At 34.9% G+C, this 20,091-nt stretch overlaps 1 protein-coding gene across 1 annotated transcript in view; it reads left to right on the top strand.

Annotated features, from left to right (window-relative positions):
* Window positions 1-20,091, top strand: part of WWC2 (WW and C2 domain containing 2) — a 142,580-nt gene that overhangs the window by 83,033 nt on the left and 39,456 nt on the right. The window contains exons 5-11 of the mRNA XM_063310484.1: window positions 533-612; window positions 3,946-4,075; window positions 4,456-4,602; window positions 6,822-6,895; window positions 8,786-9,025; window positions 15,501-15,590; window positions 17,014-17,630. Of these exons, the coding sequence (XP_063166554.1) occupies window positions 533-612; window positions 3,946-4,075; window positions 4,456-4,602; window positions 6,822-6,895; window positions 8,786-9,025; window positions 15,501-15,590; window positions 17,014-17,630 (1,378 nt within the window). The remainder of the gene's footprint in view (window positions 1-532; window positions 613-3,945; window positions 4,076-4,455; window positions 4,603-6,821; window positions 6,896-8,785; window positions 9,026-15,500; window positions 15,591-17,013; window positions 17,631-20,091) is intronic.

Here is a 20,091-nt window from a genome sequence, read left to right as displayed (position 1 = left end):
ATATAACTCGTGATGCCCTGCTTATAACAACAACCCCCAAAACAAAAAGCCACATCACACACACGTGTGTGTGGTGTGTGTGTGTATGTGAGAGAGAGAGAGAGAGCTCACCTAAGCCCAAATGCCTGAGGGAAAAGCCAAGTCTTCAGAGCATTACAAAAGGCTGGCAGGGTTGGGGCCACCCGTATCTCGGGGGGGGGGGTTGCTGTTCCACAGGGCAGATGCAGCCACAGAGAAGGGTTTAAAGGGAAGAGCTTTCCTGCCCTGTGATAACATCTAGGGCTGTGAGCAGCTTGACCATAGTTTTAACATCATGGTTAAATCAGATCACTAGGAACTTGAAAGAAAAACATTTCTCCCACAAATACCATGCAGTAAAGTCAATTTATGATGGTTGTGTCTAAAAAGCAGAAACAAGGACAATTTTAGATATCAGGTATTTTGTCGTCAATGTGTAAAAGTGCTAATTATTTTAAACTATTTTTCCACTACCTTAAAAGCAGTGTCTTAAACTTTTATTTTTGCATATAAGGTTAAAAAACTGAAGAGGGAACTCTTGCAGATGAAGCAAGAATTATTATATAAGGAGCAAGGCTATGAAACATTACAACAGTGAGTATAAGAAAATAATTGAAATTGATGTGAATAATTCACCCCATTGGTTAGAACTAAATCAAATAGAATAATTAATTCTCTTGAAATAGGTGAGAAAAATCTACAACCTACAGTACTGCCTATGGGAAAACTTAACCAGTCTTTTAAAATGCCCTGTTATTAAGGGAGAAAAGCAGAAAGCTGTTTTAAAGGTGTAAAAAGTGAGAGGACTGAATAGGTCTCTTCTGCCACTTGTGTGATGGAGAAGAGCAAAAAAGCAGCCAAAAGAGACAAGAAGCACTATTACATTTTTTTTTGTAAGATGTGCCCTTTAAGTATAATTAGACCTTCACTGAATATTTAACTGTCATAGAAAAGGACAAGCCTCAGTGAGAAGGTTGAAACAGAGGAAAGATGGGGTTGAAATAAATCAGAAATTGGAGAAATCCCACGTTCTTTTTGCTCCACTGATCTTTGCATTCCCCAAGTGACTGCTCACTCCACTTGTGTTCAGTAAAGTTTAGACAAGCATACTGTGAATACTTATTTGAAGACTGTCCCTGCATGGAAGGAAACGGCAGTCATCTAAATTGGCTGGGTGGCAAATAAATAACAGCAGCAAAACACCTCTGCTATATCACAGATTTAGAATACCCAGAGTTAAATAAACTTGCTTAAAAGAAAGTTGAACAGATTCCTTGCAACTGTTAATTTTTTATTTTTTGTAAGTTGTTAAGAATTCAAATCTTCCTGTAGTCCCCCAGTATTATTCCATATGATCTTAAAATATGAAATTGAATAGAATTTAAGTTTAAGCAATTCACAGCAGCAGACTTTTTAAATTTAAATGTATATCAGAGATAAAATAGATACTTATTTCTTCCTAGTTTACTTTTTCTCTTAAAGTGTAAGTATACCTAAGCTTACATCTAAAGCTTAAACATTTCTGCTTCTTTCAAGATTAAAATTAGTCCAACACACTGGTTGCTTTACGTTAATGTAAAATGAAGTATTGTTTGAAAAGCAACTTGCTTGCAAGTAATTTCATTAGGAATCCAAAGCATGTTTGGGAAACTTTCAGCAGCATACCACAAGTAAACAATGAACATTTGTTATGAAAATTGTGGCAGTCAGTTTATGACTAGCACTAATTCTATTTATTGAAAGCAGGGAGTCAGAATATCTTTTATACTGGAGAGCCCTTTTATTTATTTCTGCCATATCTGTTATAAAAAATAGTTGCAACTTAAAATGTAAGGCATAATTCTTTGAAGCAGTAGGACTGCAGCATGCTGGAAAATCTCTCATTCATATCACTTGTTTTTATGTGCAGTTAATCTAGGTTGGAAAATAATGCAGCAAAAATCAAACATGATTAAGGAGTAAATATACTGCTCTCAATAGCATGTTTAAATAGAATTCTAGTGTATATCATACTTAACATTAAGTTAAACTTTAGTTTAGTGTTACAAGCTTTGGACCAGTGTGTTTTCCTTTCCTTCCTCTGGTTTGGGACAGGTAAACTCATCTCCATCATAGTATGTCCTTTGACTGATAACATTTTAATCTTCTGTATATACATCAAGTAGTCATCTCTGTTTCCTGCATTACAAGTGCAGAGGTTCTTTTCTTTAATGAACACATGTCAAATTGTGTGGATAATGTTGGGCTAAGATAATTCTTGATTAGTTGTTTTTTTTAACTGGAAGCAGTGATAAAGTCAAGAAAAGATTTTATTTTCAGTGCAAAAATCCTATGTAAGGTTATATGTAAACACCTAGTATGAAAGGTGCTTTTGGGTTTTGAAGTGTTTGTGCATCTTTTCCTTGGAAAATATAACTTGGTAACTAAGGATAGATGATAGATGATCTTGGAAAAAAGAAAACTACTGCATTTCTCCTTTGGTGATGCCATTTTCTTTTTTATTATTTATTTCGTTGAAGCACATAATTTTAATTGTTTCTATTTGACTGCTGTTTTTTGTTTTCATTGCTAGCTTTTAAATAGTCCTTTCTATTCTACTTTTTAGATACAGTGATTGATATTAGTTTTTTTTATCAGATCTGTTTTGTTATAAATGGATATTTTTATTGTAAATTTTAAAAATCTGTTTTTTTAAAAATGCTATGATTTTATTAAATTGTGTTTCTGGGAAGTAAATATTATAGATGAGATGAATACTTTCAAATAATTCATCAGGAATATGCAAAATGCTTTGTAATTCTTTCTGCTTTCATCCTTGGAAGAAGGTACATTACAGCTGAGACACTAAAGTCTAGTCTACACATAACTTGGACTAATACTGACTTTTAGGAGGAGATCTTAGTTCAAGTTACAGTTCACCCACTATGGTTTTAGTATTTTATGTGAACCAGGCCAGCAAATGATAGTTTCAAGAATCCTATATTAGTGGTATGTGTTAGCTGTATAGATGCATTTTCTTGGATATATCAATATTTTACATTCATAAATAGTAGTTTCTCAGGGTATGGGTCCCAAGCCTATATGGCTAAGAACAGATCAGAAGTCTCATTACTCAGGTTCAGGTTGTACATTACAACCATTTCTAATTTCAGTAACATCGGTTTACACATCTTACAATGCGGAGTACGTTTTAGGAAGTGTTTGTTATATATGTAAGTTGCTTCCTGATAGCCTATCATACCTGGAAGAAAGTGGAATCTGATTCAGATGTACAATGACAAAGCTGATAAGTCTACAGAAAGGTAGAAATAGAAAAAGGAAATTGGACATGTACTTTTGTTCATACTTTTTTGGTAAATTTTGACTTCATAATATTTTCTTATTTTGTAAAATATAATGTAATTTAATAGAAATGAACCCAAAGAAGACAATCTATGAATAATGACAGATCTTTTCTTCCTTTAGATAAGATGATATCTATATTGCAGCCTGGGCATTTGAACAACTTAAGTAGATACACATACTCTTTTATGAACTGATGCTGCTTTGAAATTTATACTTCTAAACCTGTGCAATACAATGTTTACTTCCTCAGAAGCAAAATTCACTGTGATTAAAAAGGCTTTTTCCTAGAGAGGTGAACATCAGAATGTAGCTTTAAGTTCCAGGTGATTTGAGGTTTTGCTGCCATCAGTTTGCCAAAGATCTCTATTCCCACCTTTCTGTTGGTGGGGATAGAATTTGGGAATGTATGTAGTATTGCTAAGCTCTGATGTTCCTATATTTTGATTGTAGATAGCAGTTAGTTTGTTATGGAAGATAATATTATTAGAATTGCCCATTTCTCTTTCCATCAATAGGATTTCCTTCTAAATGCCAGGAACAATATTTTTTCTTACAGTTACTATCACTATACCTGTTTTACAGAATTGACCAAAAAATGTCTGGAGGCCAGAATGGATATGAGTTAAGTGAAGCCAAAGCCATTGTGAATGAATTGAAGTCTATCCAAAAAGCTATAAGCTCTGGTGAAAAAGAGAAGCAAGATTTAATGAAGGTATTGTGATATCATTTTTATTCTACATTTGTAGTGGTTTTTTGGGGACAAGGGTATGCGAGGCCCCTAACAGCCATGTACAACCAAGAAGCCTAAATTCTAAGGTCTTATTAAATTTGTTGAAAAAAGGGGATTAAATTACAACTGGATCTTGGAAACTGGATGTGTGTATTTTAGCACCCCATTTAACCATAAGTTTGGTAGGGCAGTACCTACAAATGCATGTAGTGAGTTGTCTTTCAAAACAGATATGGTAAATGTTGATGAACAATTCTAGGGTATTCCTTTTTATAGTATTCTGCCTCCCTCTTTCCTATGTATTTCTTGCTGTATGATGTTTTTTATAACATCTGTAGTAATTTGTTGTTGCTGTTCCCCAGAGTCTTGCAAAGTTGAGAGAAAGATTCCTCCTTGGTCAAACTGTTGCCCAATCAGAATCAGACTTGAGCTGCAGCCTGGCACATTCCCAACTGTCTGTCTCCAAGCAAACTTTGGATGCAGGGTCTCAGACAGACATTTCTGGTGATGTACGTTTTTCTTATCATTTAAAGGTGGGGATGAATAAAATAGCTATGGAACATTCTTGAAGGGATTTGAGTCAAATTGCTGGCTCCGACTCTTGTTAGTCAATATAGCCAGAACATTCTAGACATAAATATTTTCTGTTAGTAAACTCTCAAGTAAATATTGCCAAAGGCACTCTTTTGTGTTGCATTTGGAATTCTACAAGGTGACTTTCACAATTTTAAATAGTTTTTAAATGATAAAAGTAAGGCCTCCTCCTACAATTTCATAGAGATTTTTGATTGCCAAGAAACTTGTGGGAATGGATGGGAGGCATTAAGAAGCTAAAAATCTGATCATCTATACTCAGTAATTCCTTTGTCAACTTATTATATTTCTGTATCAACTATTTTTTATTTTTTATTTTTATTTTCTCCTTTTTCTTTTTCCTCTCCCTCTCTTCTTCTTTTAAAAAGATTAATATATAATTTAAAAAATCCAGTCATCTAAATCATTTAATCCAGTGGCCTATAGGAGTTAGATCATAACTATTTTCATCATTCCTGAGTGATGTGAGTTAGTATATTGAAACACATCTGGAGGATGGAAGCAAGTTTTCTAAGTGATATGGATGGTGCCAGATTTTCTAGACAAGATATTTGGAATATGGTTTATCTACAAAATAGCATCCATTTGACAATTATTGTTTTTATTAGTTTCTATAAATGTAAAGTCTCCAAAACTGAACACATTTTCTTAGGTAAGCATACTGTTTTAAAATCATTCCAATAAGCAGATTCTTTCATAATCATAAACTAGCCGACTAAGAGATTAATTTAGAATAAAATAGTTAACATAAACTTCCAGTAGGTTTTTTGTGGACCAGCAGCTCTTTCAATATTTTAAAACTTGTTTTAGAAAATCTATAGTCAATGTACTCTATAGATATGGGGTTAGTTATCAGTGGTGCTTGATTTTCTTTCACTTAAAATAAATGTCTGGTTTACTGTGCTATACTGTGCTCTGATTTAGTCATAATTAAATAAAGAGACCATGCTGGTTTCAATAATGTCTTCAAAATATCAAGCAGAACTTTTGTCGCTATAAGGAGAACTGGAATCGTTTTTTCTGTTTGCAATTTTTTTTCTTGTGTTTTCTCAGATGCAAATTTTGTCCTAGAATATTAATTGTGATCCAAGTTGGCTTTAATTTAACAAAGTAGCTATAACAGTCATATTAAAAACTTGCAGTTTGTTTTCTTATCTGAAAAAAAAATCCAAACCTTTATTGTACAATGGAATACCCTCAACATCTTCTGTTATTTATTTTAAGTCAAGAATTCCGTTAGGCATTTTTCAAATTCCCACTTGGCTTTCTTTTTCTTTCTTTCCTTATTTTGAATTTAGATTAACAGTGTGGGATTCAATGTAACCACATCTCTCCCCCCTCCCCAAGTTTATGTTAGATCTTAATGGTATCACATTCCAAAAACAGTTTAATTTAAACTGAAGTCATTTTTGAAGTCATTTAGCCCATTATCTCAGATAGGTCCTATCAAAAATGATATGCATTTATTGAGTAATGATGCATATAGTTGTAAGTGAACCTTATTTGTTTTCTTTCCCCCAAAAGCAGTGATCAAACCAAGGTCATAAAAAGTCTGATTTTAAAACTGGTGAGCAGAGAACTTATACAGATTTTTTTGCAGTTCATCAAGATGTCCAATGAAACTTAAAAATATTTTAATAACTTAAAAGTGTTTCTTACTGACTGGTATGATTACCATAGGCTTATATTCACAAATGCTTCCCAAACACTGGTCTATTTCTTTAAGGTGGAATGATAAAAGGCTCTGGGGGTGATTGTACTAGGATTTTCTTAGAAGCAGCCCATACTTAAATGTGGTTTTTAACAATTTCAATCTCATTGATGTCCTTCTTTGAGCTTCATCGATCTCTACCAAAGTTCAGAGTTCAAAGTACTAAGCAACAACTTGGGATTAAATGGTGGTTTAAAGTTGGACTTAATCGAATTGTACCTGCTTCTATTAAAATCTGTCCTAAGGTTATTTAGTAATAATAAAGATACATTCCATTAGAAAATATTTAAAGTAGTTTTTTTGCTGACAAAACAGCAATTAGTGTTTTGAAATGTGTTTCTAATTATTTGTCTTATTTAGAGAATTGAATTACTTCATGTATTCTTATTGATATATGCAGTAAGATGGTGGCTTTTTCAATAGGGTTGTGTCAAGAACATGGCCAATTTAGCTGAAAAGGTCAGATTGAGTCTTCAATATGAAGAAGCCAAAAGAAGGTAAAGAGAGAACTTATTTCTTTGTTAAAATATGAACTTTGTATCTGAGTTTATAAAGCCGTGTAACCAATATAATGCTTGCAGTGACATCTACTGGATGCATCTATTGAAAACATAGTTTAATATTCTTAACAGGATAATTTATTTGTGTATATTGGATCATTTATTTGTGTATGTTGGACTATTAGTGAATACTGGGAGCTATTTTGTTTCCACTAACAAAAGAATTGTAAGCAAAAGAATGTGAACCAAATTAAACAGCAAATTCAAGGAAACAGGTTATTACTAGCAGCTTCCTCACTTGCAAAACAAACACTTTACACTTCAGAAATGCCTGTGTGTTTAGGTGATAATAGGAAAATTAGGATGTATAAACTAGTGGCTTTAAGAACATAATCTTAATTGTAATGACATAAATGACATAAAATGTAATGCAGCAATCTCAAATCCAGTACTAAAGAGCCAAGGTACAAGATACATACCACTGCCTTTTCAAAGGCAATGTGGAGCTGAATAAAGTGAGCTTTTCAACCTAAAATGTTCAACCTATCAACTGTTTATCACATGGCATGGGAAATGCCTTTTGATACCTATAGAAATTTCAGAAACAGTTTTTATTATAGGCTGAAGATGATTAAGAAACCGGTACTTTAAATGTTAAAAAGTAACAAAAAGTGTTACCGGAACTCATAATCTATACAGCTAGTATTTGACCTATGATCATTCATTCAGTGACCATTCAAAGTCTCGATGGCGCTGAACAAATGGTGGTTAAGACCAGCCCTCAGAGTTCCGGCTGTCCCAACACATTTAGTAGGCCAGAATGATTTTATTTCTTTCTGTGTTTTGTATCTATCTCTTAGAGCTTAGCTAGTTAAGAAATCGAAAGAAGCAGAAGGCTAAGCAAAGCTCTTAGATATCACTACCACAAAATGGACACCAACTTAAGTGGCTTTAAAAGTGATTAGACAATCAATGGATTATAAATGTCTTAATGGTTACATTAGGGGTCCATATATTTCCTATAATATGGGAAGCAGTATCATTCATAATCCATGTGGAAGGATACTGGTGCACTCATGACCATGTTGTTGAATTTCACCATTTGGGGGGCACTATGTAAATGGAATAGTGAATCAGATTTTGGTTTAGTCTATGCCAACATCATACTTTCTGTATTTTTATGCTGGAAAGAATTTGAAACATGATCCCTTTAGGAGAACATTCCATAAAATGAGTGTCAGAGAAGGCTGACAGCTGCTACTTTCATGTGGTAGTAATTATAAAATGGAACCCTTTGCTCACTAAAAGTTTTCATTGTCTCGCAATTAAAAACCTTATCAGTTGGAAAATCACTTTGTAATGAATCCAACCTTCATATGAATAATACAGCTTCCTCAACTCTCAGGAACTTAGAATGTTCTTATTTTCCCTGCCCCGATCATTAACTGAGATAGCCCCAGACCGGATCGGATTATGTGAATTTGATTGATCTCCTCCATGTGAGGAGAGCTGCACACTACCTCCTTAATGCCCCTCTAGTCTCTAACTCCACCAACTATCTATATTACAGTGCAAAACATGATCAGAATCAATCATAGGCCAGTGGTGCTTTATTTATTTATTTATTTATTAATTCATTCATTTAAACCATTTATATAGATTGACTGATCAGAAAAATAATTAGAAATACTCTGCATGATTTAGGCCTGTACTTGTTGGGCTTTTTACATATAGGTCCTACTGTATTATTGAGCCCCTGAAAGTGGAGTAGGCAAGTTGAATCATCAAGGACATAAGACACCCTTTTGTTTTTCCTTTTGTTTTTGTTCTGTTGGAAATTTCTTGGGTACTTATTGCTTATCTGTTCTTTGTATCTGTCTCTTTTAGAATGGCAAACTTAAAAATTGAACTGTCTAAGTTAAAAAGTGAAGCTTGGCCTGGGGCACTGGATGTTGAGAAGGAAAAGTTGATGCTGATAAATGAAAAGGAAGAGCTTCTGAAAGAGCTTCAATTTGTCACCTCATGTAAACGCACGCAAGATGAATTGAAGCATCTAGAAACAGAAAGGAAGAGACTGGAAGAGGAGCTATCTATGAAAAGCACGCCTAGTGAGGAACTTACAGAGAGGTAAAAAAAATCCCCTCTATCATTTATTTATTCCTTCATCTTAACCTTTATACTTACTGGAGAGCCTGAGTTGTGCCCTAATGGGCCATTTTCCTTCAGTAGCTGTTCTATGTACATTTTAATTAAATTTAAAATTAGTCTAGTGGGCAGTAACACAGAAAGACCTTCACACTGTGACAGAATTCACAGAGTTCATATTATCTCAAGCTCTCTGTTGCTCTTCATTTGTGACCAGCATGAAAATAGCAAGTCCTGATGTTAAATAGCTGAAGGAAGTCAGCAGAGTGCAATATATCATTGGCAGGTTTTGGGATAATAGCTGAGACCTTATGAACTTCTCACTGCAAATGTTATCCTTATTGCTTCTGCACTGGAGCCACTTACAGTTGATAGAGATGTTATTTCACACATGTGCAAAGGAGTTGCTAAGTTCAGAAGGGGAATCCTGTGGCAGCTGGACTCTATTCGTTTATATCAAGGTCCATGCTGTGATGCCTCAGCCTTCCAGAATTATTGTACAGTATATTTTTAAAAAGGGAATGAACTGGAAACAATAGAAGGTTAAGAATTGCAGATTGAGTTTATGATAATTAAGAATATGCTTATAAAAGCTTTAAGTACTGTATATAAATATTTAACTTTGATAAATGGAGTGATAACTCAGCAGTGACTCCTTTTAGCTGCTGCGCCCTCCTCACACACTGAATGTGTTCATACAGGATAGGCCACAAGTTTTTGGCATTCTGTCTATAAATGCCACCTATTTCCTTCTCCTCTGTGTGAGGGAAGAATAGGCAAGAAGAGGTTAGTGTGAACTTCGTATAGTTGCTGTGCACAAACAAGATAAATACTGTAAGCAATAATAAGTCTCAATTTAAACACATTTCTGGCTTGTTCGGGCACAATAAATGTAATCCTGAGGGTGGATGTTACACCAAGCTGCCTAGTTTGTTTACCCACTTATGTGAAGAGAAGGGTGAACAGGCAGCACGCAACTTGAACTCATCTCATTCACTCCTTGGAATGTTAAGACGTGATTCTTGGCTTATTGTTATGAGTGAAAGCCGACAGTGGTAATCATGTGGCAGAATCTTTACATTGCCATGCAAATTTTAAAATGTGTGGAAGTGGAATATACTGGTGTAGGCTTTCACAGCTGGTATCTGTTAGGCAGTGTTGAGCTTCAGAGTTGTAGTGACCGTGGTTAGACAGCAGATTTCCTGACATTTTGCCAGCAACTGTGGCTGGCATCTTTAGAGGCAAAGTGGTCTGCTAGCAGGTCAGGAAATTCTGCTTCCAGTTGAGGATCTATGGTGGACTAGATGTCCCTGAAGGAGCAGGGATGACATTGCAGTGCAGACAGCAGCCAGACAGTGAATTCTGGCCGGCGCAGTCTCTCTGGACAAGGAGAGATCATGAGATTGCCCACATGAACTCCAGACAGCTGCTTCTTGTAAGGAGACTGCAAGAACTGAGGTTTTTGCAGTTGACTTGTGAGTTGAGCAGCTGGGATTCGAGGGATTTCAATCAAGCTCACAGCCTTAAATGCAGCCTATATGGATACAAGGTTCACAAGAGCCTCACTTTCCTAAACACTTTTGTTTTTTTTAACTTTATTATTTTTCAGAATATAATTAAGATACAAAAAAGAAAGTATAGAATAGATCTAAAGAAAAAAGAAGAAACTATAAAAGTATTGATAGAAAGCAGAAACAGAAAGTAACTTCTGACTTTCTCCAATACAGATACAGATAAATTTACAAATCTAATCTCTTACCATTAATTAACCTATCATAATTATTATTTCTATTACAACAAACCATTTAATCAATAAACCAAAGTCAAAACATCATTTTTTTTATTACAAGCAAATACTCTGAAAGTGGTTGCTAAGTAGATATAAATACAGAAACAACGTTCTCTTATTAAAACTGTTAATTTAGCCATTTGAGCCAAGTCTATTAATTTAACAATCCAGTCTTCAACCATATTTGTGGATCCTTCCATCTTTGTGCATATAAAAGTCTTGCAGCCATAATCATGTATAAACAGCAAAACTCAATATTGTTTCCTGAACTCCTTTTCCATCAGTCCCAGAAGAAGCAGTTCTGGGTTTTTTTGTTTATTTACTTTAAGAATCTTTTGAATAGTAATACATATTTAGTCCCAGAACTTTTTAGCCTTCTCACAAGTCCACCAAAGATGAAAAAAGGTTCCTTCAACCTGTAAACATTTCCAACAGACATTAGTTACACCATTATACATTTTTGACAACTTATCAGGAGTTAAGTACCAACGGTACATCATCTTATAAAAATTTTCTTTCAGGTTATAATTCAGTGTAAATTTCAAACCTTTCATCCACATGTTTTCCCGTTGGTCCAGCATGATATTATATCCAAAATTCTTAGCCTGTTTAATCATACAGTCCTCCGTATTCATCTGTAATAACATCTTGTACATCTTAGTAATAACATGATCATCATTTATACAAAGATCCATTTCAAACTGAGTTATTTCATTAACAAATTTGTAATTATGATTTATGGTTTTGATAATTAGATAGGATAGATTATAGAAAGAAGAGAGATATGATGGAACTTTAGAGAAATAAGTAAATTTATAATTGTACTTGTAACTTCTGTGAAGAAGATTGGAAGACACTTCTTTATATCTTTCTTCTTTCTTTTCTATTTTTCATTCTTGCACTTTTAGCTTTCTGTTTGATTTCTTTCTTTTGCTTTTTTCGTTCTTATTTTATATTAGTTTGTATTAGTTTTTACCTCTGTGTATGTGTGTGAGAGAGAGAGAGAGAGAGAGAGGTAAAGTATATTTACTTCAATGCCACTTTTTTTTGTGGCTGGAATAATTCTAGGGTCCAGAACAAAGCAGAATTTCTTTATACTGTATATTTCTGTATTTGGAATATTCTGTATTCCAAATACAGAAAAAAGTTTGTTAAACCTAACAATATTTACTTCATTGCTACTTTTTTTGTGGCTGGAATAAACTAGGGTCCAGAACAAAGGAGAACCAGAATGAATGCATGCGTGCATGAATATACACACACACACAAACACAAACACACACAAAGATATACATATACATATATTCTGCACAATTACTTTAGCCAGGTTTATTTCTCTTCAATATTCCTAAAGATTTCCATTTTTACCTATTTTCTATTAAAGCCCTTGTTTGAATTCTCTTCTGTGTTAATTCAGTGTTATATCTAAGGGACAAAGCCAGCTGGGTGACTTTAGGCCAGTCACTCTCTCAGCCCTAGGAAACAGGCAATGGCAAAATGCTTCTGAAATCTTGCTAAGAAAACTGCAGGGACTTGTCCAGGCAGTCACCAGAAATCAACCCTGACTTGAAGGCACCAAAAAAAAAAAAAAAAAACAACCCCTAACAATACTTATTTGGTTCAAATTTTTCTGCAGCAAAAAGCTAATAATCTGAGAGAGAGAGATATACAGCAGTAAAATCATTAGGAAGAATTTAACAAATATTAAATTTAACACAGTTAACAAATACTTTAACAAAAATGTCAAAAATGATTTGAGGGGTGTGGGAGGTAAGAATGCCAAAACTAAACAATTGAAGAACCTCTTCAAAAAGTAACATATGCCTTCCCTAACTCTTATTTGCTCATAGTGTACGCTAGATTTCTTTAAATCTATTGACATCGATTTTTCACTCAATGGCCAATAATCAAATATAGTTCCATTTTTGAAAAAGATCTAGAGTTTGAGAAAAAGAGCAGTTGAAACCAAGCGTTAGCTTAGAACTCTTAAGCCTGTTCTTATATTGCTGATTCTATGACAATTGTTTTGTGGTCTTTCAGCCTTATTAAATTTGGCTCTCCAAGCTTAAATGAAACATTTCCCTGAGGAGAAAATGACCAGGGTCGGATGGGAGGGGCATTTGCAGTTTTTTAAATGTGGCCTTTAAATGCAGTTAGACTGTAGTTTTTGAATGCTTTTGAAGCAAAATCATTTCATCTGTCCTTCTTTCCACTTCTTCTATGTGGCTTTCTTTTGCTTTCAGTTCTTCACTAAATCATGAAAAGAAACGAACATGTGTGGCCATGTTCGTTTCTTTTGCTATTTTCTGTTGTTTTCCTCACTGGAATTATTTGATATTATATGTTTTCTGTAGTGTATCCTTTTTCAGGAACTCTCGCCTATCTTCAGGTCCTTTTCCTATTAACGTCTCCTATAGTAGATACAAGGTACATAATTGACTACACTCAGCTTTAGTCTCCCTAACAATCAGGATTTTTGAATTAAACATTCATTTTCCCTCATTGTTCGTGCTCCTTTTACTTCCTTGATTAAGTCTTCCATATTATTTAATATGGGAGTAAAGGATCCTTTTGTGCCTTTCTCCACTCTTTAGAAGAAAGTTGTCAGAAAAATAGGGTAGGAATTTTCCAAAAAAGAGTATATATGGTAGACTTTCTTTCCCAACAGATGTTGGTGTAATTGAAGTCCTCCATCTCTACAACTCCATGTCTCTTTGAAAGACTGCAGTTTGCTTTAACAAGTAGCATCTTCATCTTCTCTTGGCTGGGTGAGCAATAGTAGACACTTACAACATCTTTTAATCTAAATACTCTCTACAGATATGAATACATTCTCCCTTTCCATTTCTTCAGGGTCTTTCAGACAAATTCCCTTCAATCGTATTTAGTTCAGCCTTGAGTATTGCTTTCTTTGGCAACTGTTGTCAATCTAGCCTCTCAACTGTTTGCAAGCTGCTTTTGTAATATAGACCTCATAATGGAAAGTTAAAAGTCCTTCTTAAATATAAGTACAGAATGAAACCTCTTCCTGTTCAGAAGAGTGCTTCAGATCTTAATGATGTTGGCTTCTCTTAAATCCCTAAATACTAGTAAGATATTTTATATGAGAAAATATCACTTCAAATTTTACTAATTATATTGTTCAGGTTACTCTCTGGTTTGTTCATTTGTGGCAGCAAAAAAGGTATTGTTCATATAAAATGAAAACAAGAGCTTCCAAACTCCTTCTGTGGCTTTGCTGAAAGAAAATGGGGAAGTGCTGCTGCTATTATTATCATCATCACCATCACCATCATCATCCATTATTATAATTTTACATAAATTTCATGGTCAATTATTTATCAAAACCAGAATTTTATCTGCCAGATATTGCAGGTAGAGATATGTACTATTATATGCAGATGATGCAGTGATTGTATCACTATCACATATAGGACTAAATAGGACATTTCAATCCATGCCCTTCTTCTGTAGGGAATACTAGCATCAGCTGCAGCTGAACTGCAGCAAAACAAAGATCATGGTTTGCAAAAAGACCCCAAAGCCTGAACTGGATTATTAATGGGCAGAGACTTGAGCAAGTACCTATTTTAATTATTCAGGGATTATATTCTCTTCAGCTGGAAATTGGAAGGCTCACTTTTTATGTGGGCAGAAGGCTCAAAGAAGCATGACAGCCTTTTGTCTTGTTTTCATTCAAGGTCTGCCGCTAAGCTTTTTATAGCCAGACTCCTAGCCTAACTCCTTTATTCAGTGCAGTTGGAGTTAGGAAATAAGATACCGTATTTAGAGTATTAGGTCCAACTTTCTGAACAAAGTATTCCAAGTGGGTGGTATGTCTCAGTGAAGCACTGCAATTAGAGGCTGGCCTAGTAAAGTTTGAAAAAAGACCTGGATGCAGTTATACATCACAATTTTTCTCACCTCATGGTCTCACCTTGCTAATGTTGGTAGATTCTTTTTTGTTCCTTGGATAGTATCCAAAAAGGGGCTTTCTATCCAGTTCCTAATGGGAATGGGATATAACTCAGCTAGAGAGATGCTAAAACAAAAACTAACAGATAGGAGTGCACATGAAGTCAAGGGCAGAACCTTTGATAATGTGGTTATCCCAGCCCAGACAGCCTGATACCTGAAATAGCTTACTCTTTCAAAAGATTGCAGATTAAAGTAGCTATGGAACTTTTTACCTAAGACACAAGCATAGTAGCTGTACGATACCTTTAAAGGAATATTAGCTAATAGACTGCAACAATCCAACATTGACTAAACAGATGATTCTTCACATTTAACTTCCATTTGAGCAGTTAATTTTGAGCAATCTGAGAAAGATTATATCCTCACCCATTAGCCAGGGCCAGTGTATTTCCAGAATCATTTCATCACATGACCAGAGTCTGAGAAAGAGAACAAAATGAAAATGTTTTGAAAGAGAGAACATTTTATTGCCAATTAGCTAACACTAATCAATTAGACATCATTTGTAATGATATAGTGCAAAGTTCTACCATAATCCTTCAGATGCCCTGAAAACTTCCATTTCACTTGCAGCTTGGTTGAACTTGAAAAGTTGCCCTCAGCTGTTTGTCATTGTGCATTTAAAGGAATATTCTATCTGCAATGTGTATGTACATTTATATATTAACACACAACTCTTTTACCTTCTAGGTTGAAATTAGAAGATAGAAAGAATAAATTAGTTAAAAAACTTGAAGAAACTAGTCACCTAACAACTCATTTACATTCCCAACTTAAAAGGTGAGATTACTTTGTTTATACTGTAGATTTTTGACAGGTGATAAAGGTTTGTCCAAAACTGCTGTTGACATACTGTATTTCTGAATTGTGCTGTTGTGATTAGGTGGGATATTAACTTGGAAGCTTGTCTTACAAAGATGTCTTCCTAGTAAGAGTTGGTCTATCTCTTGTCTCAATCCTGAACTGCAGACTTTGTGCCCAGCAAAGACAGAACGTAAATGGATGATCTGTTATAGCCCTTTCCCCAAAATATATGGCTATAACAGATCATCCATGTACGTTCTGTCTTTGCTGGGCACAAAGTCTGCAGTCTGCAAAGGCTATATGGGTGGGAATCAGTGAAACAGGTAAGTTGGCTATTTCTACTGTGAGCAGCAACCCATTTTGCACATGGAAACGTCACAATATAATTGTGAAACTGTGTTTTTATGAAAATTTAAGTGCTTGTTTTATTTTTTTATTGTACAGTGCCATATAGGCAAAAAGGAAGATTATAAACCATTTTGGCAAAAAGGAAGGATATAAATCATGAATATAAATAAACTGCAACTCAGCGCAAATGCTCATTTTCTCAACACATCTGTGCACAGATGCAAATGACAATCACTAAGGAATAGTTTCTATTAATGTTCTTTTTATTGATTTCACAGTACCGTCTTTCTTTAAGGGCAGCACTGTACTAATGTGATTCCATTTATTGAGAGAGCATTTTAGTATGATTAATAACCAGAGAAGAAAGCAGTATATTTCCTTAAACTCAGAAATGCCCATGTTATGTGACAATCCTTTTGTTTTGCTTTATCTTCAGGTATTATATATTATTTGTTCATATTCTATACCCCATCATTGGAGTAGAAAATACCAGAATGGGAAGAACAGGGTCTTTCAAACAGTGATCTATAAGAAATGCTGAACTCTTATCATATATAACAGTCCAATTAATTAAGTTAGATATTGTACGCTGCTAAATACAAAAATACGTTCTAATTGTACTTTCCAATATGTCTTCATGAAACTGTTTCAGTGGTTGGTGATTTTTTGAGGTGGTGGACACTGTCCCATAATTTTGTGCAGTATTGCAGGCATAAAAAATTAACATCTTTAAAAATCAGGCATTTTAAAGAAGACAATTATAATTAAAGTGACTGAATTTGGCTTGCAATTTTTCAGCTATATTTTTTTTTAAAAGGAGCCATCTAAGAGGGTCATGTTACTGTAATAGTTAATACTCTGTCATCTGAAATTTCTTTGGGGTGATATTTACTTCACAAGTTGTGAAATGTACTCTTTTTAAAAGATACCATTATATTTGTCAATTTCATGACCAACTTTGGATTAAATTTAAGTTTTTACCTGTGATTTGAGATCATTTGAATGTACTGCTGATAGAATAGAATGACAGATCTTTACTTCTTTGTTGCAGCCTCTCTGCCAGTACATTATCTATGTCTTCAGGGAGCAGCTTGGGATCCTTAGCATCCAGTCGAGGGTCCCTGAACACATCTAGTAGGGGGTCACTGAATTCTCTTAACTCTACAGACCTCTACTACAACCAAGGTGATCAACCTGCAGATTTAGACTATCAATATAAATTGGATTTCATATTGCAAGAGAAATGTGGTTATATTCCTTCAGGCCCTATTACCACCATTCATGAAAATGAAGTGGTCAGCTCCCATGAGAAAATGGGATACAGTGACTCTTCCAGTTCTTTGGCAGCAAATCATGCACCCAAAATAACTGAACCTCCTAAATCTGTCACATCATTCTCTTCAAGATCTTCCCTTTCATCATTATCTCCTCCTGAATCACCCTTGGTTTTAGAAGGTGGATTTTCAGTCCCTCCTCAAGATTCTCCATTGCATCATTTCACCACGGACTTTGAGGACTGTGATTTACCCAGTGACTTTGCAGGTGTTACCACCTGTGAGAACCAAATTTTGCTGGATTCTGAAACTAGAATATCTTCTCAATCACTTGTTAATGATAAATACCACAATGAAAGTGTTGCACAGAGCATATCACATTCAAGAAATACAGGTAAATATGTTGTAGGATCAAACCTATATGTCTTGCTATTCCAACTCAGACAATCCTCTGTCTGAGTTGAATTGAGTTTCTGAATCTTAATAGCCAATATCCTCAGAAAAATGGGCATTTTTTTTTCCTGATAAGATGGTAGGTCACCGTCAGCAAATAAAGTTATTGGCAGCTCAGCACATAGCTCCTATAAGAAACTTTAAAAAGTAGAACTAGATAAGAAAGATCCAGAGAGATTAATCTTGAGAATCTACTATAAGCTGGGTGGAAGTCTAAAACTGGGTTGTGGAGCAACAGCAAACAAACAAAAAAACAGGTGGTAAATGTTATAGAAGGGATATGCTGCAGATATGCTGACAACCGAGGCACTGAGACAGAGGCATTGGAAACCTTTATAGCAGGAAGATATTCACAAAAGCAATGAGCTGACATGAGCAGAATAGAGTCCTGTGAGGGCCTGTGTTGTTGATAGTATCTTCACTAGTCTGTAGTTTCAAACAGCTCATTTAAGGGCACAGGTAAGGAAGTTTGCACCCCAAATCTGTTTATAAAGATCTGATCTTAAGCTGCACATCATTTTTTTCACATTTTTACAATCTGTTTCTGCCTGTTAGAATTTAAACAGTTAATATTTTCAGGTATCTATGTGGGTTTAACTGGGTGGGTTCAGAAAAAAGGTAAGTTCTTGCAGCCTGGCATGATGTTTGCTGACCTATTTGAAAAAGGGAATTAAAAATAAAGAAGACATCTTAAAAGGCAAAAAACACTTTTATTATAGCATGATTTTTCTTGATTACTGTCCACTTAATTAAATGAATAAAATATGATGCTGACATATAAGTACATGCCTATCCACAGTTTGGAGGATTGGCAGGAATAATGAAGGCAGATGGAGATGAAATAGCATGCTGCAGAGAATGTTGTAAGTATATATTGATAGTGGTCATTGAGTAAAAAAGTGTTGGGTATTGCATAGACATTTTTCTACTGGTGATCTTATTATTTCATTAGTATGATAATGTATAGTTCAGTGGATTAATTTTAGCTTAACTATTTTAATGAAATCAGTCTTTATAATTCTGTTTTTCAACAGAATAGCCACTTTTAAGGCAGTCATACAGTGTTCTGTGGAGTTCCAAGTGTACCTTCATTTTCTGGGGTATTTGTTTTATCACACAGTATGTAGGCATTTCAGCTTTGCAGTTTTGTGACTGACCTAGCAGTTTATATTGCTGTCTGCAATTTATGCACTTCATTTCTATCTGACTCTATTATTCCCTCCTAGCCATGGTTATTCGTTTGTTTGAATTATTTGTATGCCGCCTACTTGAGTGATTCTAGGCAGCCTACGATAGCGTATTAAAAATATCCATAAAATCCAAATATTACACATCTTTCTAAAAATCTTCAAAAATCTGGTGTAGTCCAAACTTAATCTCCTAAAGTTCTGAGGATTGTATGTATTCTTTCCTCATATTAATACATCTGATGAAGTGCTGCGTGCTCCACAACAAATTATGCCATAATAAATAAATGCTCAAGATTCTTTGTTGTTTTTTCTACAGTAGTTTAACACAAGCAGTTCTTTGAAAACTGTAATGCTGCCTGGTGTACAAATGATCACACAAGGCAACTGCTTAAGTTGTCTCCAATTTGGGAGCAGCTGGCTGTTCAGAACTTAAGTAAACTGTCATGAATTTGTTGTGGATGGATTTGGATTTGTTACTTGGCACCACAAATTGTATTTATTTTTGCAAGATCAAAACAATTTGTCCTTTAAATGTATAGAGATGTGATTTTTTTTCCAAATCTTGTACTGTATCTCAAAGGAAGTCATTGTGAGGGAATTTCTCTCATTGGCCTATTTCAAATCAGGAAGTAGGGGCAGCCAAGGAGACTGCTGCAGGGATGGAAGTAGGAAACAGGAAGAAAACCCAACAAATAAATACCTTAAAATATGTCCCAAAACAATCAGAACATTTTTAACTCTAAACCATTCTGGAAATGGCATAGAACCTTCTTAGAATTTGCTTGTTATACTTATGGTTTGGGTTTAGTATTTTAGCTTTCTTTTTTCCCTCTTACATTCTGATATCTAACAGTGTAATCTATGGTAGAAATATTCTAAACAATGCTATGTATGTCAGATAAATTTAACAGTGGTAAAGCACACCCCTTCAGCAAAGGATCGTTACCTTGTCGTGGTGCTGGAGCTTGAGCACCTCAATGATGCCATGAGCTAAACCGTGAAGGGCCACCCAAGACGGGAAGGTCATGACAGAGAGGTCAGACTAAATGCGATCCCTGGGGAAGGTAATGGCAACCCACCCCAGTATTCTTGCCATGAAAACTAAATGGATCAGTACAACCAGAGATATGTCAGTATACCATCGGAAGATGAGACCCCCAGGTCGGAAGATGGTCAAAATGCTACTGGGGAGGAACAGAGGATGAGTTCAAC

This window comes from Candoia aspera, chromosome 8 (genome assembly GCF_035149785.1).
Source record: "Candoia aspera isolate rCanAsp1 chromosome 8, rCanAsp1.hap2, whole genome shotgun sequence".
NCBI classification, from domain to species: Eukaryota; Metazoa; Chordata; class Lepidosauria; order Squamata; family Boidae; genus Candoia; species Candoia aspera.
Note: the sequence above shows the minus strand (reverse complement) of the source record. Positions and strands in the feature narration are given on the sequence as shown.